General features: G+C 42.2%; 1 protein-coding gene across 1 annotated transcript in view; it reads right to left on the reverse strand.

The window, feature by feature from the left end:
- The window catches only part of OCA2 (OCA2 melanosomal transmembrane protein), a 291,900-nt gene that overhangs the window by 227,137 nt on the left and 50,965 nt on the right, over nucleotides 1-13,798 (reverse strand). The window contains exons 4-5 of the mRNA XM_048858880.2: nucleotides 6,251-6,308; nucleotides 4,458-4,530 (exon numbers count right to left, since the gene is read on the reverse strand). Coding sequence (XP_048714837.1) covers nucleotides 4,458-4,530; nucleotides 6,251-6,308 — 131 coding nt within the window. The remainder of the gene's footprint in view (nucleotides 1-4,457; nucleotides 4,531-6,250; nucleotides 6,309-13,798) is intronic.

Consider the following 13,798-nt stretch of genomic DNA (forward strand, 5'->3'; position numbering starts at 1 on the left):
TTGCTTCAGTCTTCTCATAAAAAATAAAGTGACCAGATGACTAATGAAGTTACCATACACAATAAAGAGGAAGGGATGCATATCAGGATAACCATAGAACACGTCAGACCAATCTGAATGAATTCAAATCAGCAGTGCTGGGTGCTATTCACTTGACGGAATTAGCTGAAGAAATCTCCGCACCTCTAGCAATATTTACAAACTCATGGATGACAGGAAACGTCCCAGAAGACTGGAGAAAGTGTTAACATAGTGCCCATCTTTTTTTAAAAGTGGAAAAAGGAGAAGCTGGGGAACTATAGACCAGTCATCCTGACTTCAATACCTGGAGCAATGTATAAAAGATTCAATTTGTGAATACCTGGAGGATGAAGGGGCAATCACTAGCAGCCAGAGTGGATTTACCAAGAACAAATCATGCCAAACCAGCTTGATTTCCTTCTTTGACAGGGTAACTGGTTTGGCTAGGGAGAATGCGATGGACATAATATACCTGGATTTGAGCAAGGCTTTTGACACAGTTCCACATGACATTCTGATAATTAAACTGGAGAAATGTGGGCTATCCATTAAGTGGATACATAATTGGTTAAACAACCGCAAACAGAGAGAAATTATTAATGGAATGATGTCGGATTAGAGAGAGGTATCAAGTGGGGTTCCATTGAGATCTGTTCTGGGTCCAGTGTTGTTTAAATCTTTATTAATGACCTGGATTTAGGAGTAGTGAGCATACTGATCAAATTTGCAGATGAAACAAAGCTGGGGGTGGGGGTTGCCAATACTTTGGAGAATAGAGCTAAAATTCAGAGAAATCTTGATAAATTGAAGAACTGGACTATTGACAACAAAATGAAATTCAACAAAGACAAATGTAAGGTGCTGCACTTAGGGAAGAAAAACCAAATGCACAAATACAGAATGGGGGATAACTGGCTTGGCAACAGCACTGCTGAGAAGGATCTGGGAGTTGTGGTGGATCACAACCTCAACGTGAGTCAGCAATAAGATGCTGTTGCAAAAAAAAAATCAATTTTAGGTTTAACAGAGTCACAGCATGCGAGTCACAGGAAGCGATAGTACCACTCTACTCAGAGCTAGTTAAGCCTAAGCTAGAGTACTGTGTCCAATTTTTGTCACCACTGTATAGAAAGGATATAGAGAAACTAGAAAGGATCCAGCAGTGAGTGACAAAGATGATCAAAGGGATGGAATGCCAGCCATACGAGCAAACACTGAAGGAACTGGGTATGTTTAGTTTGGAAAAGAGGAGATTAAAGGAGAATATGACAGAGGTCTTCAGATACTTGAAAGGCTGCCATAAGAAAAATTGTTCTCTCTTGCCACAGAGGGCAGGACAATGGGTTCAAACTACAGCATATTAGATTAAATCTCAGGAAAAGCTCCCTAACTGTAAGAACAGTAGGACAATGGAACAGACTGCCTCAGGAAGTTGTGGAAGCTTCTTCACTGGAGGTTTTCAAAAGGAGGCTGGATGGCCATCTGTCTTGGATGGTTTAGACACAAAAAATCCTGCATCTTGGCAGGGGTTTAAACTAGATGACCATTATGGTCCTTCCTAACCCTACAATTCTATGATTCTAGTGTGCAGTGTGTAGGTACCAAAAAATAATCAGATGTGCTCAATTCTTAGCCAATCGGGGAAAGTAATCACAACTCACCACCTGCCTTGTCATTATTAGAGTGCAGTTATAGAAGAGGTGAACTTTGAGGGGTGATTTGAAGGACAAGGAAATGGCATTACTGAGTTTGACTGGGAATTTCCCCAATGTATGGCAGGCTCTGGCACAGGAGAAAGTACAAAGGTGCTGAGAGGGAAGTGGACAAGCAGGTAATCAAGGCTGCTATCATCCACAGGCCAAAGGTGGGAGCTGACAGCTCGATAAGGTAATTCGGATTCTTATATGCTAAAGAGGTATTGTGCAATCCAACCAAATACCATGGCCCCCTCATTTAAAGAAGAGTCTGTGTTTCTTTGACATAGTACTTATTTACCTTGCCTCACCTATTACAATTATCCTTAGTTGAACGCTTCTCTCCTTAACTAGAAATGTTTTGCTCCTATAAGAAAAGTGTTGCAGGTAATAACTTTTACACCTTCCTTTGCATTGTAGTTCTGAGATTCCTTCAAATTCTTCCAAGCTTTGAGCCACTTCTTTCCCACAAGACCTTCCTAAGCAGTCATTTCCCATTTGTATGTGTGCAACTGATTGTTCCTTCCTAAGTGGAGTACTTTGCATTTGCCCTTATTGAATTTCATCCTATTTACTTCAGACCATTTCTCCAATTTGTCCAGATCATTTTGAATTTTAATCCTATCCTAATAATGATACCGTGTATTACTTGCAAGCCTGGCAGTGCTTATTAATCTTTCAGTCTGTCTGTAGATGTTAATTCCCTATAGTCTAACACTTAGATTTCAAGGTACTAAAAACTCAGATTCAACACCAGAATATTGGTGGATTTAATCACTCACTAAATGTTCATGTATAGCGAACAGCTCACATTAGTAGCAACAGAAGCATCAAATTAAATGTCTTCCTTCCTCGCCCCCACATAGGTTCCAAACAGTGGTGCCAATTAGAGGTGTCAGGAGCAGGGAAATGAAATGAATGCCCCCTCCCCTCAAGGTTTTGGTGCTTGCTCAAAGTTCCATAGGCTATGAAGCTGGACCACGGGGGAGATGCTCCAAGCACTTTTAAGCAGTGGTCCCCTCCTACATCAGTGTGGCTGCTGTTGGAGCAGTCCAGAGCATTGCTCCAGCTGTGTGGTTGTGACGTCACTGAAATTTGACCCAGCCAGCCCTCTGTCCAGACAGAAGGGCAACTGGGCCAAATTTCAGTGGGTGTCATTGTGATCTGATACATGGTGTCACAACACCACTCAGATCTGACCAAACTTCCCCTCTGTACAGATGGAGGGGTAGCCAGGCCAAATAGTGTTGTGACCTGGTATATGGGGAGTCTGTCCCTGTACAGTGAAGTGCAAGGGAATCGACTGAGAACTGGACCCCTGGCAGCATCAGTTCATTCACTGTGTGGGTAAGAGAGAGGAGAAATTCCCCAGCCAAAGGAGACCAGGGGTCTGTGTGGGGTGTGGAGCAGGAATTGGAGCAGGGTCCCTGCCAGGGGGAGGGCAAAGATCAGAATTTGTGCTCCAGGAAATATTTGAATTAGCACCCTTCCAAGACTAAAAGGGACCAGTGTGATCATCTAGTCTGACCATAGAATTTCCCCAAAATAATTCCTAGAGCATGTCTTTTAGAAAAACATCCAATCTTGATTTTAAAATGTTCAGTGATGGAGAATCCACCACAACCCAGGGTAAATTGTTCCAATGGTTCCATTATACCACTGTTAAAAATGTATGCCTTATTCCAGTCTGAATTTATCTAGCTTCAACTTCCAGCCATTGGATCATGTTATACCTTTTTCTGCTATACTGAAGAGCCCATTATCAAATATTTGTTCCCCATGTAGGTACTTATAAACTGCCATCAAGTCATCCCTTAACCTTCTCTTTGTTAAACTGAATAAATTAAGCTCCTTAAGTCTAGTGCTATAAGGCATGTTTTTTAATTCCTTAATCATTTTTGTGACTCTTCTCTGAACCCTCTCAAATTTATCAACATCCTTCTTGAATTGTGAACATCATAACCGGACACAGTATTCCAGTAGCAGTCGCTCCAGTGTCAAATAGATGGGTAAAATCACCTCTCAACTACTCAATAATCCCCTCTTTTCCAAGGATTGTGTTACCCCTTTTGGCCACAGCATCATACTGGGAGTTCAACTTCATATAATTCACAAAGGAAGTAGTATTCCACCATCATCATCAAGGATTCAAAGCTTCTACTCAAATCTCCATCACCGCGTCCATTTTTCATTTTCTAAATACAACTTCACTGGACATTAACAAGAAAAAAAGATTCTGTCCATCTTCTTGCTTACTAATTATATATTATAGGTAAACTATGATAAGGGTTATTTATTAAAATGTATTATTATTAACTTTAATTCACATTTAAACTAGTCATATCTTTGGGGGAACTAGTTTTGGGATTTTTCTGTCATTGTGACCTTACACCTCTGTTGTTTACATTTTGCATATTGTGATCAGGTTTCATTATGAACTTCAGCTCCTTTTTTAAGACATGAGTAGCGGTCAAGTGGTGTCCAGTTGAAGAAATAGGAAAATCAGGCCTTTGCACACTTCATTATCATTTAGATAAGTTACTATGAAAACAGGTTTGTGACCAAATTAATTTGCTAGCATAACGGCAGTTAGGTAGCATCACAAACTCTAAGGAAATAATCGCTGTCAATATTTAACTTAGTAATCAGCAAAGCGGCCATTTTGAATCAGCTTATCATCAGTATAACCGGTGACCACACTGCTCTCTCTCTGTTTATTAAAAAGAAATTGATAAAGGATACAGTAGCTTTCCAGTGGTGACACAGCCAACATCTGCCAGGGTGCTCCTTGACCTGCATAAGTGCTAAATAAAATCTATGACAAACAAAACATGGGCATACATTGAATTGTTAAAGAGTTATCTATTTACCCAGTCTGTCTCAAAAAATATATGAAATGGCCTTCCTTGAACCTTATAGACAAATGTATAATTCACAATAATGTTTTTAGGTATATTTAACTTCAATTGCTGATATTCCCCAAACTTAAAACCAAGCCTGTGACTCTCAAAGAGAGTCAGTGGTATTGAGGTGTAATCCTTCACCACATTTAAACTAGCAAAGTCATAAATTTTGTTTATTGTAATCAAGTCTCTCCCAGGACAAAGTTGCAGGCTAGTTTTAAGAAACTGTCTGGAAAGTTAGGTCCAAATCCTGCCCTGGCTGAGAGGAAACATAAATGCTTATTGTGCCCTCTGCTACAGGAATTCTATCAGGCAGAAAAAGATTCCTCATGTCAGGCAAGCAGATAATTTCCAACCCTCCAAAACACCTGCAGCATCTTGCAGCCTAACAGTTATCAGATTCCATTAGGACTGCCCAAACAGTCAACAGCAGCAATCTGACAACTCAGCTGCAGAGCCCACTCAGCCACCTCCCCGCTATGCCTCTAGCTTCCCTCCACTAGAACACTGTGACTGCTACTGAATCCTGGATCAGTGTCTCCCTCCATTCTTTTTCTGCCTCCACCTCTCAAGCGTTCAATTTGTGTCATTATAGTACAGCAGGGAGCAACAGAGCCAGGAAAGGAGCCACTTAATTCGGGAGCTGGCTGCCTCACACAGCACTGTTGATCAGTTAAGATGAGGCAAGAAGGATGGAAAAGCCAGGATAACGATGCAAGAGTGAGCGAAGAGAACTAGAATCAGGCAATGGACTAGAGGGGAGATTTGAGGAGAGATGAGGAACAGTTCATTAGAGATGGAAATTAAAAACACACGTACGGTATTTAAAGGCAAGAGACACTAAGAGAAATGTTGCTTGTGGATGGGGAAAAGAGACAGGAGTATTAGAACAATGCAAAGAGAAAGAAGGAAAGAGCAAAGATTAAAGAAGGGGAAGACAGAGGAGGACGAGGAAAGGGTTCTAGAGACACAAAGAGAGGAACTAGAATTAGGGCATCAGTCAGAACGGGAGAGATTTTTTAAAAGGGCTGGGTCTGGGGGAACTAGCTAGAAAATGAAGCTATATACTATTTTCACCTTCCCAGCTTTATTCCTGGGACAGTTTCTCTGCCTTCCCCAATGGCTGCTAGAGTGCAGCCTTCTGCAGCTCCCCTCCCTGTGCTAGCTGACCAGAAGTGATTCCGACAGCCACATTTTAGCAGCCATTGGGGAAGGCAGAGAGCCCACATGAGGTTCAGACGCCTGTTTGCCACTCTACAAGGAGTTCCATGAGAGTTTGAGGGGGAAGTGGAGGAGTTAGTGTGGACATTTTGGCAGAGGAAGAAACTGACCCCTAAAGCCCCCCAAGTTTTGAAGTGGTACTTGAGGAGCCATCTCAAAATCATTATACACCTGCCAGTGACATACATGCTAATTAACTGGACCTGCCTCCTCTCCATGTTCCCTTGGGGGCACAGTATGGTCCAGTGTTAACTAGTCCACAAGAGACCTGAGCATCTTTTTGCCCATTGATCCTCACTGCCCTCACAGGATTGGATTTAGCCTAAAGCGACAGTAATTCCAATTTAAAATCATTACACTGATTTAATTCTAATCTATTAAATGAAAGAACGTTGCAAATCCAATACTTACAGAGCACACCACTACAAAGATAAAAAGGGTTGAAACTTTTAGGAATCTTAAACAGCATCTGAAAGGTAAGAACAATGTTACTTACAGAAACTTCATAAAGAAACATTATTTGTGTTTGATCATAAGGAAATTTTTTAGATAGAAAATAACATGATTAGCCAGAGAACTGAGTTTCCCCATAGACTACTGAATACAGGCACTAAAATGCAAGCAATTGTCTATTGCCATTCTGGAGCCCAATCTTGTTGTCCTCACAAATACAAAGCTACTTTTAAAAAGAAAAGGAGTATTTGTGGCACGTTAGAGACTAACAAATTTATTTGAGCATATGCTTTCGTGAGCTACAGCTCACTTCATCGGATGCATTCAGTGGAAAATACAGTGCAGAGATTTATATACATAGAGAACACGAAACAATGGGTGTTGCCATACACACTGTAACGACAGTGATCACTTAAGGTGAGCTATTACAAGCAGGAGAGCGGGAAGGGGGGGAAAACCTTTTGTAGTGGTAATCAAGGTGTGCCATTTCCAGCAGTTGACAAGAACGTCTGAGGAACAGTGGGGGAATAAACATGGGGAAATAGTTTTACTTTGTGTAATGACTTATCCATTCCCAGTCTTTATTCAAGCCTAAGTTAATTGTATCCAGTTTGCAAATTAATTCCAATTCAGCAGTCTCTTCTTGGAGTCTGTTTTTGAAGATTTTTTCTTGAAGAATTGCCACTTTTAGGTCTGTAATCGAGTGACCAAAGAGATTGAAGTGTTCCTCGACTGGTTTTTGAATGTTATAATTCTTGACGTCTGATTTGTGTCCATTTATTCTTTTACGTAGAGACTGTCCAGTTTGGCCAATGTACATGGCAGAGGGGCATTGCTGGCACATGATGGCATATATCACATTGGTAGATGTGCAGGTGAACGAGCTTCTGATAGTGTGGCTGATGTGATTAGGCCCTATGATGGTGTCCCCTGAATAGATATGTGGGTACAGTTGGCGACGGGCTTTGTTGCAAGGATAGGTTCTGGGTTAGTGGTTCTTTTGTCTGGTGTGTGGTTGCTGGTGAGTATTTGCTTCAGGTTGGGGGGCTGTCTGTAAGCAAGGACTGGCCTGTCTCCCAAGATCTGTGAGAGTGATGGGTCGTCCTTCAGGATAGGTTGTAGATCCTTGATGATGCGTTGGAGAGGTTTTAGGTGAGGGCTGAAGGTGATGGCTAGTGGCGTTCTGTTATTTTCTTTGTTGGGCCTGTCCTGTAGTAGGTGACTTCTGGGTACTCTTCTGGCTCTGTCAATCTGTTTCTTCACCTCAGCAGGTGGATACTGTAGTTGTAAGAATTCTTGATAGAGATCTTGTAAGTGTTTGTCTCTATCTGAGGGGTTGGAACAAATGGCTGTAGACAATGGATCGTGTGGTGTGGTCTGGGTGAAAGCTGGAGGCATGTAGGTAGGAATAGCGGTCAGTAGGTTTCCGGTAGAGGGTGGTGTTTATTGACCATCGCTTATTAGCACCGTAGTGTCCAGGAAGTGGATCTCTTGTGAGGACTGGTCCAGGCTGAAGTTGATGGTGGGATGGAAATTGTTGAAATCATGGTGGAATTCCTCAAGGGCTTCTTTTCCATGGGTCCAGATGATGAAGATGTCATCAATGTAGTGCAAGTAGAGTAGGGGCATTAGGGGACGAGAGCTGAGGAAGTGTTGTTCTAAGGCAGCCATAAAAATGTGGGGCCATACGGGTACCCATAGCAGTGCCGCTGATTTGAAGGTATACATTGTCCCCAAAAGTGAAATAGTTATGGGTGAGGACAAAGTCACAAAGTTCAGCCACCAGGTTTGCCGTGACATTATCAGGGATACTGTTCCTGGTGGCTTATCGTCCATCTTTGTGTGGAATGTTGGTGTAGAGGGCTTCTACATCCATAGTGGCCAGGATGGTGTTTTCAGGAAGATCACCAATGGATTGTACTTTCCTCAGGAAGTCAGTGGTGTCTCGAAGATAGCTGGGAGTGCTGGTAGCATAGGGCCTGAGGAGGGAGTCTACATAGCCAGACAGTCCTGCTGTCAGGATGCCAATGTCTGAGATGATGGGGCGTCCAGGATTTCCAGGTTTATGGATCTTGGGTAACGGATAAAATACCCCTGGTCGGGGTTCCAGGGGTGTGTTTGTGCAGATTTGTTCTTGTGCTTTTTCAGGGAGTTTCTTGAGCAAATGCTGTAGTTTCTTTTGTTAACCCTGAGTGGGATCAGAGGGTAATGGCTTGTAGAAAGTGGTGTTGGAGAGCTACCTAGCAGCCTCTTGTTCATATTCCAACCTATTCATGACAACGACAGCACCTCCTTTGTCAGCCTTTTTGATTATGATGTCAGAGTTGTTTCTGAGGCTGTGGATGGTATTGTGTTCTGCACGGCTGAGGTTATGGGGCAAGCGATGCTGCTTTTCCACAATTTCAGCCCGTGCACGTCGGCGGACGCACTCTATGTAGAAGTCCAGCCTGTTGTTTCAACCTTCAGGAGGAGTCCACCCAGAATCCTTCTTTTTGTAGTCTTGGTAGGAAGGTCTCTGTGGGTTAGTATGTTTTTCAGAGGTGTGTTGGAAATATTCCTTGAGTCAGAGACGTCGAAAATAGGATTCTAGGTCACCACAGAACTGTATCATGTTCGTGGGGGTGGAGGGACAGAAGGAGAGGCCCCGAGATAGCCCAGCAGAAGAATCTGTCTTAAGAGTATAGTTGGACAGATTAACAATATTGCTGGGTGGGTTAAGGGAACTACTGTTGTGGCCCCTTGTGGCATGTAGTAGTTTAGATAATTTAGTGTACTTTTTCTTTTGTAGAGAAGCAAAGTGTGTGTTGTAAATGGCTTGTCTAGTTTTTGTAAAGTCCAGCCACGAGGAAGTTTGTGTGGAAGGTTGTTTTTTTATGAGAGTATCCAGTTTTGAGAGCTCACTCTTAATCTTTCCCTGTTTGCTGTAGAGGATGTTGATTAGGTGGTTCCGCAGTTTCTTTGAATGTATGTGGCACAAGCTGTCATCATAGTCTGTGTGGTATGTAGATTGTAATGGATTTTTTACCTTCAGTCCTTTTGCTATGATGTCCATCTGTTTGCATTTGGAAAGGAAGATGATGTCTGTATGTATCTGTACGAGTTTTTTCATGAAGTTGATAGATTTCCACTCCATACGGTTGAACCGACTACAGGGGATGCCATTTTAGATTTCATTTTGGTGATTAGTGAGGACCTCATAAAAGAAATGGTTGTAGGAGACAATCTTGGTTCAAGTGATCATGAACTAATTCAATTCAAACTGAACGGAAGGATTAACAAAAATAAATCTGCAGCTAGGGTTTTTGATTTCAAAAGGGCTGACTTTCAAAAATTAAGGAAATTAGTTAGGGAAGTGGATTGGACTGAAGAATTTATGGATCTAAAGGCAGAGGAGGCCTGGGATTACTTTAAATCAAAGCTGCAGAAGCTATCGGAAGCCTACATCCCAAGAAAGGGGAAAAAAATCATAGGCAGAAGTTGTAGACCAAGCTGGATGAGCAAGCATCTCAGAGAGGTGATTAAGAAAAAGCAGAAAGCATACAGGGAGTGGAAGATGGGAGGGATCAGCAAGGAAACCTACCTTATTGAGGTCAGAACGTGTAGGGATAAAGCGAGACAGGCTAAAAGTCAAGTAGAGTTGGACCTTGCAAAGGGAATTAAAATCAATAGTAAAACGTTCTATAGCCATATAAATAAGAAGAAAACAAAGAAAGAAGAAGTGGGACCGCTAAACACTGAGGATGGAGTGGAGGTCAAGGATAATCTAGGCGTGGCCCAATATCTAAACAAATACTTTGCCTCAGTCTTTAATAAGGCTAAAGAGGATCTTAGGGATAATGGTAGCATGACAAATAGGAATGAGGATATGGAGGTAGATATTACCATATCTGACGTAGAAGCGAAACTCAAACAGCTTAATGGGACTAAATCGGGGGGCCCAGATAATCTTCATCCAAGAATATTAAAGGAATTGGCACATGAAATTGCAAGCCCATTAGCAAGAATTTTTAATGAATCTGTAAACTCAGGGGTTGTACCATATGACTGGAGAATTTCTAACATAGTTCCTATTTTTAAGAAAGGAAAAAAACGTGATCCGGGTAACTACAGGCCTGTTCGTTTGACATCTGTAGTATGCAAGGTCTTGGAAAAAATTTTGAAGGAGAAAGTAGTTAAGGACATTGAGGTCAATGGTAAATGGGACAAAATACAACGTGGTTTTACAAAAAGTAGATCGTGCCAAACCAACCTGATCTCCTCCTTTGAGAAAGTAACAGATATTTTGGACAAAGGAAACGCAGTGGATCTAATTACCTAGATTTCAGTAAGGCGTTTGACACTGTGCCACATAGGGAATTATTAGTTAAATTGGAAAAGATGGGGAGCAATATGAAAATTGAAAGATGGATAAGGAATTGGTTAACAGGAAGACTACAGCGGGTCATACTGAAAGGTGAACTTGGAGAGAGGGAGGGTGGACTGGAGGGAGGTTACCAGTGGAATTCCTCAGGGATCAGTTTTGGGACCAATCTTATTTAATCTTTTTATTACTGACCTCAGCACAAAAAGTGGGAGTGTGCTAATAAAGTTTGCGGATGATACAAAGCTGGGAGGTATTGCCAATTTAGAGAGAGTCCGGGATATCATACAGGAAGATTTGGATGACCTTGTAAACTGGAGTAATAGTAATAGGATGCAATTTAATAGTGAGAAGTGTAAGGTTATGCATTTAGGGATTAATAACAAGAATTTTAGCTATAAGCTGGGGATGCATCAATTAGAAGTAACGGAGGAGGAGAAGGACCTTGGAGTATTGGTTGATCATAGGTTGATTATGAGCCACCAATGTGATGTGGCCGTGAAAAAAGCTAATGCGGTCTTGGGATGCATCAGGTGAGGTATTTCCAGTAGAGATAAGGAGGTTTTAGTACCATTATACAAGGCACTAGTGAGACCTCACCTGGAATACTGTGTGCAGTTCTGGTCTCCTATGTTTAAGGAGATGAATTCAAACTGGAACAGATACAGAGAAGAGCTACTAGGGTGATCCGAGGAATGGAAAACCTGTCTTATGAAAGGAGACTCAAGGAGCTTGGCTTGTTTAGCCTAACCGAAAGAAGGTTGCGGGGAGATATGATTGCTCTCTATAAATACATCAGAGGGATAAATACCGGCAAGGGAGAGGAATTATTTAAGCTCAGTACCAATGTGGACACAAGAACAAATGGATATAAACTGGCCATTGGGAAGTTTAGACTTGAAATTAGATGAAGGTTTCTAACCATCAGAGCAGTGAAGTTTTGGAATAGCCTTCCAAGGGAAGCAGTGGGGGCAAAAGACCCATCTGGCTTTAAGATTAAACTTGATAAGTTTATGGAGGAGATGGTATGATGGGATAACATGATTTTGGCAATTAATTGATATTTAAATATTCATGGTAAATAGGCCCAATGGCCTGTGATGGGATGTTAGATGGGGTGGGATCTGAGTTACTACAGAAAAGTCTTTCCTGGGTATCTGGTTGGTGAATCTTGCCCATATGCTCAGGGTTTAGCTGATCGCCATATTTGGGGTAGGGAAGGAATTTTCCTCCAGGGCAGATTGGAAAAGGCCCTGGAGGTTTTTCACCTTCCTCTGTAGCATGGGGCACGGGTCACTTGCTGGAGGATTCTCTGCTCCTTGAAGTCTTTAAACCACGATTTGAGGACTTCAATAGCTCGGACATAGGTGAGAGGTTTTTTGCAGGAGTGGGTGGATGAGATTCTGTGGCCTGCGTTTGCAGGAGGTCAGACTAGATGATCATAATGGTCCCTTTAGACCTTAGTATCTATGAATCTATTTTCTCTGTGTATATAAATCTCCCCACTGTATTTTCCACTGAATGCATCGGATAAAGTGAGCTGTAGCTCACGAAAGCATATGCTCAAATAAATTTGTTAGTCTCTAAGGTGCCACAAGCACTCCTTTTCTTTTTGCGGATACAGACTAACACGGCTGCTACTCTGGAACAAAGCTACTTTTGACATCAGTGGAGTTTTCCTCGTATAAGAACTTCAAGGCTGGGCCCTAAATACATTATACTTGTTACACAAGAGGCACACTGTCAGGGCTGACGTCTCAAAAATTTGATCATTCCCTCAAAATATTTCTAATACCTACCCTGAAAATTATTGAAAAAAAGTCATAGTTGTAAGAAGGGAATAGACATTTGGAGTCCCTCAAAAAGCAAATTCTCTCTTTAAAACATCACCAGTTCCTGGATATTTACAGATAACTATCAGAACCTTGGTTTTGATTTATATTTTACATTATCACAGTGAGCCTGAGTACACTGACAAGTGACTTATTTTTAAAAGATTATGTCCCATCAAATATGCTAAAATCTCAGGAAAATATTTAGTATGTCAAACCATGCTTCTTTTAAATTAAACTATTTGCTATTAAAATGTGCATTTTACAGTAATCAATCTTTGCATTGACCATTTTAAAACTATGTCCTTGTGTCTTTTTTGTGGGAGCTCTCTCTCTCTCTACTAATTATTTTTCTATTTGTCAATACTGTACATAAAATCTGTGCATGATAGAAAATATACCCCGGTGTTCACACCCTACGTCAGGGATCAGCAACCTTTGGCATGCAGCACGCCAGGGTAAGCCCCCTGGCAGGCCGGGCTGGTTTGTTTACCTGCCGTGTCCTCAGGTTTGGCCGATCACAGCTCCCACTGGTCGCAGTTTTCTGCTCCAGGCCAAAGGGGGCTGCAGGAAGCGGCACAGGCCGAGGGATGTGCTGGCCGCCACTTCCCGCAGCCCCCATTGGCCTGGAGCGGCAAACCGCGGCCAATGGGAGCCACAATTGTCCGAACCTGTGGACACATCAGGTAAACAAACTGGCCCGGCCCACTAGGGGTCTTACCCTGGCAGGCTGCAGGCCAAAGGTTGCCAATCCCTGCCCTACATGCTACTGTAATCATGTTTGTACAAGGTATGCCTTGTGAGATATCAATAAATATCTCATAACTTGCTGACCAATAATATCATGGCAAAATGCACATAGCAACATTGTATGTAAAGTTTGAACATAAGCTGTAATCATGACTGACGTATGTTTTCCAGATAAGTCTGGGGAGTGGCCAAACTAGTTGCTGAGAGAGGGAAAGCTGATGCCTCAGACAGATGTAAACAAGACTGATGAACCATGCTAAGTGGCCATTCTTTGGCAAGGAATGGGGCTGGGGCAAAAAAATATTTCATCTTAGCTAAGCAACAGCATGGAGTTTCCTTCACTAGACTGCCTGTCATCTTGCTCCCAGCTGGAAATGCTTTTCAAATGAGGAACAGGACTACCAGAAGAAGGGGCAAACACCCCAAGACACCCCTCCTCTTCCTGTCTGTCTCTGGCATCGCACCTAAGAGGACAAAGGAAAACAGAAGTTGGACTCTGGGGGAAGGGTGAGTCCTGACCAGAAGAGTTTGGTCAGCAACCTTGCTGGAAGCATGTGATGATAA

Source organism: Caretta caretta, chromosome 1 (assembly GCF_965140235.1).
Source record: "Caretta caretta isolate rCarCar2 chromosome 1, rCarCar1.hap1, whole genome shotgun sequence".
Lineage (NCBI taxonomy): Eukaryota > Metazoa > Chordata > Testudines > Cheloniidae > Caretta > Caretta caretta.